The sequence below is a fragment of the Spea bombifrons genome, chromosome 2 (assembly GCF_027358695.1).
Source record: "Spea bombifrons isolate aSpeBom1 chromosome 2, aSpeBom1.2.pri, whole genome shotgun sequence".
NCBI lineage: Eukaryota > Metazoa > Chordata > Amphibia > Anura > Pelobatidae > Spea > Spea bombifrons.
The window spans coordinates 98,397,427-98,409,463 of NC_071088.1; the positions used below are offsets into that span (position 1 = coordinate 98,397,427).

The following is a 12,037-nucleotide window of genomic DNA, read 5'->3' on the forward strand; positions in this document are numbered from 1 at the left end:
TCCTGAATTTTTGGTTTCGGTCCAGAATGTTCATTTCAGTGCATCCCTATTACAAATCTAAAATGTGCTCAGTTAAACAAGAGTGCAGATCTGATTCATACCTGTTAAGGGAGTTACAGATTTAACTATACAGACTGTAATTTAAACATTAAGCAAACAGATATTTAAAATATATATATATATATTTTTTTTATACTTACGTTTGAATCTGGCCTTAGTTTTATGAGAAACCGTTTTCTCTTGAAACTCAACTTCCTAACTTTTGCCCAATTAAATGCATTTATCTTTGTATGGCCCTGGAAAGGGAACACAAACAGGTTTCAATTACAAACTGAGGAATAAAGGATGAGGATGTTTTCTTAAACAGGTGTATTTTACTGGAGCATAAAAGCCGTCTACACATTCACAATTCTTAATGATTTGGAAGGTATGGCACATGCATAACATTTACCCCATGCTTGCAACACGTTAACTGTGCACAGACCATGAATATACTGCAGACAAACACACTCTTTGCACACCCTGTAGCTGGTATCAGCCAAAGAGGACAACTTGCAAAGCACACAAAAGGACGCAGAAAGGATATAGTCATTGTGTCAATATTCTGTAAAGGCTTTGCTAGCCTATAAAATGCCTTAGAGTCTATAAACGTAATTACAAGGAAAAAAAAATTCAGGAAACATCAGGAAGAAACCAGAGAGCGCTGAATTAGCGAATCCAGTGCCAAAAGACACACAACCTCTTCTGTAAGGTAACGAATGGCCCATGGGGTGCGGAAGCCTACTCCTCCTGTTCACTTACAGAAACAATCTTCTAAAATCTCAAGCAACTTCACCCCAATTGTTTTTATATGTCTCGTCTAAATAAAAAAGTCTAAATTGAAGGGAGGTTAAAACATTCAACCAGAAATGATGCATTGTGAAGGCAAGAGAATGTGGCATTGAAGTTACAAGAGTAACACGTTACATACCTGGAAAACAAGAATGCCCGTGTTGGCCACTGCCAGGTTAATCTTCGTTCCCTCTCTGTCCTTGGCTGGATGCAGTCTCACCCCATACAGCTCCAACCGGCGCGCAATCTCCAATAGCTGGAAATCAGACTCTGCTGGAGTCTGGCCACTAATATTAAAATAAAAAACATTATAAAGAAAAATAGCGATACAAAACTTTAAAAAAAAAAAATCCAAGCTTTTGTCGAATCAATACATTTTCATAACACTGTGCTCACAAAATTAATAAAAAGTTTACATCATTTATATTAAATTATTTTAATCTATTTTGAAAAAATGAGGCAGGCATAGCAAGAAACAAAACCATTATAAGAAAGGTCAGAACTTTGCTTTGTTAGTTAAGATAAGAAAAACATATCTACTGAAAACATTTCCTTACTAAACTTACAAATGGTTGCGGTGAAATTCCATGATTTTGTCTTCTAGTTCTTCTTGCTGGGGCATATAGGTATTTTTAGACAAATGTTCACGGTCAACCGATTCATCAAAATCTCCTATCTCGGCTAAAAAATAAAAAAAATAGGTAAAAAGAAACATTTCCTTGGACCCTTATACAGACACACATACCGTATGCACGTATAGGGGTGGAAAAAGATCTTATGAATGATTGCTGTATTTTTGTTAGGGTATTTCCTATTTATTTTGTGGTCAAATCAGGGGGGATTGTTTTTCACAAGGCAAAGGGCATTTGCATTATATATTTATGTTGGAGGATTAGGGTAACTGTATTCTGAACAAAATGTAGGCCTAGCTTTAGAAAGTGAATTATAATTAACAATGGAAAAGGACAAATATAGGAGTTTCACTTTCATGAGTCTGCTATTCTATCATGTTCATTATTAGCCCTAGCGGTGGGAATGCTGGGCTGGGCCAAGTGAAGCCATATCCTGGGCTCAGTTTGTTAAGCAGTGTATGAGCTGATGTGGACATGCCTGCAACCAAAGGAAACCCAAGGGAAATTATTTTGTGGATCTGTACAGAAGAATAAAAATAGTCAGAGGAGTATGAGCTCTGCCTACACATCGTCATCTCCACATCAGCTCATCCACTTTTAATAAGTACACACAAATGGTATGGTAGAAACACAGTGTTGGAAAACGGCACACAAAGTGTTAACTTACATTGTACAATATGTGATATTAGGAGTGCAGCACTGCTCTCGTTACATATGAGCCGTCCCTGTACCAAGTCTTGCTTCACTTGCAGTGCAAAGAGGTACCTGCAGACGTACAAGGATTGTGATCAGTAACACGTTACAACACCGGCAAGATCGGCTTCCTATCCGTGTAACACACAACCAATGTGGCAATAAACACTCCCCAGAGTCATTCTGCATTTTTTCTTTTACCATTCCCCAAACTATAAAATTAGAGGGACACTTTACTTCCCTGCCAACAATGATTGTATATTAAACACTTTGTAAGTACTATGCATCCTTTTCCTTAGAAGAAGAAGAGGAAGAAGAAGAAGTGCGCAGTACATACGATGGCTGAAGTCTTACTTCCACAGGTGAGTTAAGACTCTGCGCTTTCATCCTTTGACATATTGGCAGACATTGACACATTTCCGGCAGCCAATACATCAATAGTATTTATTATCGCATGAAAAATGTAAGAAGCATGTTAGTTGGCAGACTTGGGTGCCATACTGACAAGGGCTCATTCATTAATATAAGCTCCCACTCAAATTGCAATAGCCATACAAAGACAGTACTGAAGTCACAGACAAAACAAAGACACTGAAATGATCTATTGTCCATCAAGTCTGTCCCTGCCTAACCAACGCCGAATAACGTTCATTCAACAGAGCAAGAAGCGCATGGTGAAGTGGTCTGTATAAAAACTCATCATTTTTCATGGATCTTGTAGACAATGTGGTCCTTCAAAGTTATAGCTGGATATAAATGCTAATTGATGTAATCGGCTGCTCGATAAGTGTTTGTTCTTCACACAAATGTTTAAAAAAAAAAAAAAAAAAAAAAGGAATTTTCACAATTTTAAAGCCGGGCTAAAGGGGATGAGAAAATGCATTGCGCACAATAAATTCTTTTTAACAGAAAAAAATAGCTTAATTAACCAATTCCTAATCTGTGAACCGTCACAAGAATTATAGGCGATGTCTCTCATATTCATATAACTACATTTATTAGAACTGCCACTAGTGTGTGCTAGTTGATTGCCAGTCGGTATAATCGAAGATGTTTACTTTTTGTTTAATTCATTTAAAATCAGGAGGTTATTTTACCCCTCTTAACTTTTCATTCCCTGTGCGTGCAACGTCTGACACAGCCAACTCAGTTTCATCAATGGGGAGCCATTATTTTACACACACACAGAAGAATAGCCAAATCGGGTGGAATAAACATGTGAATGCTGTGTATAGAAACTTAAGATGGCATGGTCCCATGCACGTCGATTACTTAAAAAGGAAAAGGGAACTTAATGACCAGGTTATGTATGAATGTATGAATAAGGATCAGGAATAACCTGATGTACATGAACCAAGTTGCTCCCAGTGGCTTGTGGTGAAATAGCTATGTGTATTTTATTTTTAGCTATTTTTTATACTTAAAAAGACGCGCAGGAGCACATCTGAAGAGGTTCTGAAGCAAAAGTGAACAGATTTTCCTAATCTTGAGGGTTTTTTTGTAGCAGTTAGGGAAGCTGCCAGCTGGACCCTTTATTAGATTTCATAATCTGCCAATTTAAAATTCTTGCCAGCCAAGAGCCAGCGTTTAAAACGCTAGGGCCTTAAGTGCTCGTTTTATAAAGACTGTTTTAACCCTTCCTGGTATAAATTAAAATGCAGAAACCAGTATAGGCATACAGTACGACTGCATGTTGAAAGGGTTACATCTGCTGAGACGTCCTTGCCAATGCTTCCTTATATATTTTGTTAGTTTTAAATTCAGTAGTCCAGCATTTACTCAATCCTTAAAAAAAAAATGAAAGAACAGCCATCTGTACTTGCGGTATAGCCCAGCTGTCTGGCACGAAATACACTTTACTGGGTGGTGCCGAAGTCTCGAGTTGCTAAATGGATCTTGCACCATTTGTATACGGACCGTTCTTACTGCATCCTATATAAAAGCCTCCCGTGTACTTAAACATTCAAATTTCGGGAAATAGTTTGCTATACTTCAAAAATATTTTTCCAACTGCTTCTACTGGTTTAAGCTTCGCAATTAAGTTGGATGCATCATCAAAAAAAAGTCATACATTATAAAACAAAACTACCTGAATAAAAACGTGTAACTTTTTAATAACCAGCGCAGGGCCCGGAAAAGACGTGCTCTTTGAAGAGGTGTAGCAGAGGAACTTATTAAACTAATTTGCCATTATGTACACATTATATATATATATATATATATATATATATATATATATATATACACACACACACACACACACTGCAAGCATACAATACATTATATAAGTATAAGATCACTAACCTTGTTAATTCTTCTTGCAGCTGGGTATGGTCAGGAGGAAAGAACTTCACCACAAACTTCAAAACAACATTTTTAGGCCCTGTAATAATACCACGATAAGATAAACAAAAAGAAAAAAGCCACATCAAGTAGTATGACTACATCTTAATAATATATACTCACTTCGTATTTGCTTTACAATGGGTTTTATTAGATCCAGCCAAACCTAGAACAGAAAACAAGCAAACAAAAAGCAGTTGTAGTATTATGCCAAAGTAATGATGTCTTCACTGATCCATCAGGACTGGGGACTGACTATGGTCTCTTCTTGATAAGCACGAAACAAGCTTGCAAATTAATTTATAGAATTCCATTGCTTCAACTAACAGTCATGACAAGCACCACATGCAAGTTGTGGTGGTCTCCAAAGCCGCTTCTGAGCAGGCCCTCCAAACAGTTAGACATTACAAACTGATCATCTCTACAATGATAAGTTTATTTTTCAAAAACAGCATGATATTTCCAGATTTTATGGTACAATAAAATAGATTATTTTGAATGCCCTCCTAAGTGAGTGACAGTTCCTCTATGAGAAGGAAATCACCCCATATGTCTGTTTTCTTAAGAGAGTTTTAAAATCACAAAAATGTGTACAGAAACAGCAGAAAGTGTGTTGAGTTAACACATTTTTCCTTGAAAACACAGCATTCTTCTAATCCTTCAATCTATCACTGAGTTACATAAACAAAAAGTCTTGGTAAAGCTCGGTACCTCTGGCATCCTTAAAGCAAAAAAACATTACATACATTCATTTTATTATATAGAAAAAAGCAAAATATACAGGGTTTTTAATACAATTGTTCAGTATAAAAGGGTCTAGATTAACACATCCTTAGCTAAATCTGGATAAAATGCATTTTAACACACAGAACCCACAAATTTTAAAGCCAAATCATATAAACAGAAATGACATTTGAATTCTGGGGGTACAGTCATTTTAGTGCAAATGCAAATTAGCATATTAATACAAGGGATTGTATTAATATGTAATTGTTATTTTGCATACCATAATCTTCCTATGGTCCAGGAACTCAAGGCCAAAATAATCCCCTTCTACCAAGTTTAGATGATTGCAGACAGCATCCAGGAGCGCTTTACCAGGGGCTCGGATCTGAAAAACAGAAAAAAGAACATGGCCAATTTAATTTGAAATGTAGCCAAATGTGAAAACAGAGTGCAAAAAGAACACATTTCCAGTACATGGTGTTTATTTCAGGAGACACAACGACAAGAAAGAACAAAAGGTTGATTTTCACGTTTGACAGTAAGGATACACTGTTCATACACACACACAACCAGGAAGTCTGCCAGGTGAATGAGAAAATAAAAATAATTAAAAGATTAACCTACACAAACACCAAGGATCCTGTATTTACTCTGTCGTATCAATTGTTCAACAAAGATAGACAGAAATATAAAAATTGTTTTAATCAAAATATTAGCACTAAAAATGATAGAACCCACAGACGTGCATAAGATATTGGACACTTAGACAATGATCAGTTTTCTCTGGTCCCCATAATGATAGATTTGGTGATATCAAGGTAGGGTAAAAGTTGGATCTAATTATTATCTTTTATTTATATAGCGCAAACAATTTACGCAGCGCTTCACACAACACATATATTCAAGGGGTATAACAAGATGAGAATTGACAGACTAAGACAGACCGATACATTAGGTGGAGAGAGCGCGGCTCGCAAGCTTACAATCTAATGCAAGCATAGGGTTGCCACCTGTGCCTGGACAGTCACTGAATAAAGAAGTAGGTCCCTGGTCCTGGTTTTACCTTTATATCCTTGGAAATGCCGGGTCGGGGGCAATTAAAGTCAATTCTCTTTCCTTTCTTATATCTCCTTTCTCTACAGCACCAACCAATTTAGTTGCCATCTGTATGAGTGCCAGGAAAGCGCACTACATTTTGGGGACTACAACTCCCCCCAAAGAACAACAGTTGAACTTGTACGGATTTTAACATCAACCTAGTGCGTGGCGGACTTTCATTTTGTTCTATTTACATGACTCACGTTGTTCATAACACTTTTCAAATTCTGGATTTAACATTTAAACCAACATGTAATTTCCAGGCTCTATATTCATGTGTTAAAGATAAAACCATCAATTTCCTTCTAAAAATAAGGGGAAAAATCTGGAGAGGGGACATATTTCTATCTTGAACGGGACAAATTGTAGGTTAAACTGTTTTAAGTGATAGGCGGAATATACAACTTAAATTGGCAAAATGTTTCAAGTTTCCAAAATGTTGCACTTTGACCAACATGAAAGACCCACATTTCCAGGCTCAATTTTAGATGTTTTTAGTCAACTAAATGATCTGGGCTTTGACAATCCTCTAGACTTGGCTACATTAAATAAGTCCAACCTAAAATATTCCACCACCATAACCGAACGCTTGGCAAACCACACTGAAAACGAACAAAGCGTTAAAGATCATTTGCTATTGGGAAACGCTCTTTTAGATTTCACATTGGGTATATCTTACCCCAGCTTTGTGCTGTAAGGCTAAGAGATCTCAACATGTATAGCTTTGGAGGAAAGAAGAGAGACAGGCTATATGGTAGAGCCAATAAAATACATAAAGGGATTTTAAAAAAGTACAGGCGGAAATTCTGTGTTTCTTTGTGCAGAATATGAATGACGTCATAAATGTGGAGCAAGTGACATGGACATTTAACACCGTCTACAGTCTTCATTGGTTACAATGGCTAAATTGAAGTTGCCAATTTTGTAAAATGTGAATTGAAGTTACTTGCTACGCTGACTGAGCTATGGGCAGTATTTGGGATCTTACCCTCTCTTGAACAAGGAAAAATCACAACAGCGAAAAGGAAAACCACTGCTGATACCTAGAGCAACTGTAAAGAGAAGCTGTATCATGCAACTAAGTATTTATTTTTTGAAGTGGTCTACATTTATCTAGAATGTTCTACTTTGGACAAAAAGCTCACTAATTATTACATTTCTACACATACCTTGGTATATGATTGTTTTTTCCCCCAAACAGTGTATATGTTGACAATCTGTTTATATAAAATAATAAGTGGTGGATGGAAGTATAATGGTGTAAGGCTCTGCTTTACTTAGCATACTAGATTTTTTTTTTTATTGCACTATATTGAGGATTGAATTCATAACACTCGTTTCAGCGGCTGAACAGAAATGCTTGATATTAAATTTCCTGTAAAGCAGGTAATAATGGAACTATTCAATCTGCTTGTATCCCAGCCAACATCCAATTTGTCCCACAGGGAGGGAAACACCTCCCAGGAGTCCTGAGCGTCAGCATAGGCCGCTGTGTGTTTACAGCTTCTTTAGAACTGCTTGATGGCCTCATTGGTCTCATTTTTTTTTTTAAGAAATGTTCAACAGAAAAAGTACCCTCGGTAAAGAAGGTAGAAATTGATACAAAAGAAAACCGGTCTAACAGGTTTTTAACTTTTAATGGTTCGCTAAGCTCCAAAAACACTCGACAAAAAACCTACACCCTTCAGGACACAAATCTAGCCTCTTTCTGAACAGCCAAAGGGAAATATAATGCAGATTGTTGTCGGACAACATCTTGATTTGTAAATTGGATTGTGCGCAAGAGTAGGTATTATAGTCTAATAACACAGCATTGATGGGCGTTGTAGTCTAACAGCTAGAGACTACAGGCAACCCAATGTTAACCTACTGAATGCAAGTGGAAGAATACAGCGATTAGTTTCTTGTTTCAGGTAGATTTGGGTTGATGTATAAACACAACCCAATCAGAGAACCAAGTGTCTCTTTTCACCAACATTGGCAGGAACAATAAGTACATTAAAAACCTGTGTGCGATGTCCAAAAATCACAGGCCGATGGATGAACTCTGTGGTATCTCAGTAACACCACTTATGCCTATGGTAGGAGCACTGCACATATACGAACTGGGCTTCAATGTATATGGAGAGACTGTATGCAAGCTTACTGGAAAGTAAGCAGGGGAGCAGACATTTTATTTCCATTCTACACTACCGCCTGTCAAATGAAGGCGATGTGCTTTCTCTGCCTTCCTCTAAATATCTTGAGCACCAAATGGATATAGTATTTTTTTTATTCAGCTGGTATAGTGCTGTTGAATATGATGGCACTATACAAATCAATTCATAATAATAATCGTGAGTAGATATGCCTATCACCATGAAGAGCATAGATAAGTGGCACCATCCCAATGATTTTAGAAGAAATAAGTAAATAATGCTATAAGGTTAGCATAGGTTGGAACAACATGTTTATAAAAAGGCAAGGCACAGATCATATGGGGTGCAGCAAAAAAATGTGAAAGCATTTGCACTACTATGCAGAGCTCTGGTTCTGACTCTAATAAAGTAGCCCATTAGCCACAGGACTACCTTGCCTTATGGGAAATTGAGCCAAACCATTGTATGTTTGCACTGCCCCCGACAACAGCACCAACTGAAACAAACAATTAAACATGCAAAGTAAGCACGGACACAAAAAGCATTGGCTTCTTGTTACATGTTAACAGGGGTTGGCAACGTGTCCTTATACAGACACTGGCGTCATCACAATTCATGGAGTCTGTCACCGTGCCTGTGCCCTCCAGGGGTAGACTGAACTGAAATATGGAGGAGCAGGGTCGGTTGGGGATATCATTGATCTCCTAACTTGGCCAAAACGAAGGGAACGCACTGTCCTACTGCGCTCTCATGCTGTGCGCCGGCTGTTGATACTGAGGGACATGATGTTATATCCCGGCGCTCAGTACTGAAACCGCGTCCACCGACTAAAGTAGCACTGAAGCGAAGGTTTGTAGTATCCAACCTTCACGCTCCAAGCTACTAGGGGAACTATTTAGTATTTAGCCCGTGCTTATCCCTGCGTGTGTAAAGCACTGTGCAACTGAGTGATTGATTCCCTTTATTCATGCCACATACTGCAGGGCAGAGCTTTACACATGAAAAAGTATGCATGTCCTCAGAAACAGGGCTAGTACGCTAACCCTAAGATAAACTTATTTTTGGGACTGATGCTACCTGGAGAGCATGGAAAAATACACAAAGAAACAAAAGAGGTTAAATAATAGATTCTGTGAGAAATGTTGTAACACTATACCTCCCAATAGTGTCTTCTGTAAGGAATTAGCCCAACCCTGCAGAATATGGTGGATCTATATAAATCAATAGATAATAATATGGCGCTCAGAACTCGGAAGGTTTTGTATACTAGTTAATGCTGTTTAGCAGTAAAACATGCAATTTGCCATTTGAAGCCCAAGTTCTTTCTGATGTGTTTTAGCCCAAATGGATATAATAAGACCCTGAAGAATAAGAGAAACAAGAACAGATCTTAAAAGCATTTAAATTATGTTTTCACTCCATGAGGTCACTGGTTCTGGAGAAACCATATAATAGTATCATAAAACCAGCTTTGTTTTCTCTGCAGTTTGCCTGTGGCTGTTCTCATTGAACAAAAGCACAGTCATTTGTTCCAAAGTATTCCACGCTGGAAGCTTTCACACACAGAAAAATGTACTGCAAAACGCATAATTGTATCCCCTATAGAATGGAAAAAAAAAAACCTACGTCACTATCACTTTTCAAAACTTTATTTATTACATTGCCATTATAATAATACAATAAAAATAGCCATTTGAACTCTACAGTAACGTGCTTTAGCTCGACAATGGCTAGAATACAACGGTTGCCACCAGACCAGTTAATAAACCCAATTTTGAAGTCTTGGAGTTGAATTAAAAGAACGGAATAAAATGTGTAAATGCCATAGTGACAGGATTATGAATGCCAAGTGGCTGCTCTGTGGCTCATAGCCACTTCCACGTATTCTCTCTCTGATATAATGACAGGGGCTACGAACACGCGGACTACAAAAGGCACAAACATTTACACGTAAGGAACAGGGTTAATGTTTGGTTAGGGGGAAAGAATTTCAGGATCAGTGCACAGCTCTTTGACCGGACCCTAATTAGAAAGAGAAACAGCCCCAGGCTGGGCAACACTGAATTTGAAAGCGCAGACTAGTAATAACTCCGGGCCATACATCATTGTTATATCTATAGCAACTGGATGTTTTCACATATTTAACAGTTTTTGTTTTCTCAAGAGATCAATGTGATATGTGCACGGCTAGCAAAATAAATACACGTGAAAACTGGATAATTGCACTATAGGGGCTGGGATAATAAATTAGAGATCAATTCAATGTCCACTAAGCATGAACAAAGAACACAAACACAAATAATCAGCACATCACACATAATAATCTGCTCAATTTATGTATTTACTACTTGCCACAAGTCAGTTCGTTAAATGTCTGCCCTGGTCCACCATACGCGCTATTATGGCAAAGTGGAAGCCTATAGAAATAACAGCTTAGACTACCTACACGCTCACGGAACAGGGCTTCAGAATGCTTAAAAATTAATTGTCTTCTGTAGTATCACTCACTATAGAACAGCAAACTGCCTCTGGAAGCAAAAGCAAAGGGTCATTTTCAGTCACAAACATCTTAGACAATCGTATGCTTCCAACTTAATGGGAACAATTCAGGGAAGGCCCTTTCCTGTTCCAGCATGACTTTGCGCCTGTGCACAAATCAAGGTCCATAAACACGTTAGGTGTGGAAGAACAGTATGCGCTGGGTAATTCTTGCTTTTTGCGTACTTATAGGTCATTGTTATTCTAATAGCAACCCAGAAATCTGAATGTTTATGCCTTTTTAAGTTATATATTTATTGTGTTATGCATATTTGCAGGTTCTGGTCAAACCTTAGGGTTGAGCAGCCCCTCCGGCCACACAAGTGGCTCATTAATGGTGTCCAGAGAAGGCTTTAAGTTGCTTGGGAGTCTCATTTGGGTTAAAACGCAGTGCAGTCCCACTGATTTGTCTCCTTGGTAAGCAATATAGCCATGAAAAATTAGATAGGGCTTGGGGTACTTTGACGTAGTGGCGGGCTAAGCAATATGTGGCTATATAGTGCAACAGAATCCCCAATATTTATGCCTTAGATAGATGGTTTAATGGTATTCAATGAGCATGCTCTGAATTCTCTTTGTTTTGTATATTAGTGTTTTAACAGGACACCAGCATGGATATAATAATGTAAGCAGGTTTTCACAGACCAGTAGATAAAATGAACAAGCGGTCTCATTCCCACAAGAACTCGAGGAAATAATTGGATAAAGAATAGCATGACTCCTCTTCCATATTTCCTTTTTACCAAGAATCTTTCAGAGCTTTCTTTTTAGTGCTGAATACAACTTATGGTTTTTGAGGAGAAAGCCATCTTCAACTTTCCAAAATTCCAACAGAATTTGGTGGTACTATAATGATTCCAGCACATTTGACATGTTGATTTGCTGCATTTTGGTGCATTAGAAGACATAAAAAGATGCGTTGTTACAGCAGAGTATTGAGATTCATATAAATATTATTCCTTCTTTTTCTAAAAAAATAGATAAAATAGTAACTTTGCTTCATTTTCATTTCTTCATCCCTTTGAGTAATAATTTTGC

At 37.7% G+C, this 12,037-nt stretch overlaps 1 protein-coding gene across 3 annotated transcripts in view; it reads right to left on the reverse strand.

The window, feature by feature from the left end:
• The window catches only part of FARP1 (FERM, ARH/RhoGEF and pleckstrin domain protein 1), an 84,957-nt gene that overhangs the window by 25,958 nt on the left and 46,962 nt on the right, over nt 1–12,037 (reverse strand). For all 3 annotated transcript variants that reach the window (XM_053455349.1, XM_053455350.1, XM_053455348.1), the window contains exons 3-9: nt 5,506–5,610; nt 4,623–4,665; nt 4,461–4,539; nt 2,131–2,228; nt 1,398–1,512; nt 971–1,118; nt 201–296 (exon numbers count right to left, since the gene is read on the reverse strand). In XM_053455349.1, the coding sequence (XP_053311324.1) occupies nt 201–296; nt 971–1,118; nt 1,398–1,512; nt 2,131–2,228; nt 4,461–4,539; nt 4,623–4,665; nt 5,506–5,610 (684 nt within the window). The remainder of the gene's footprint in view (nt 1–200; nt 297–970; nt 1,119–1,397; nt 1,513–2,130; nt 2,229–4,460; nt 4,540–4,622; nt 4,666–5,505; nt 5,611–12,037) is intronic.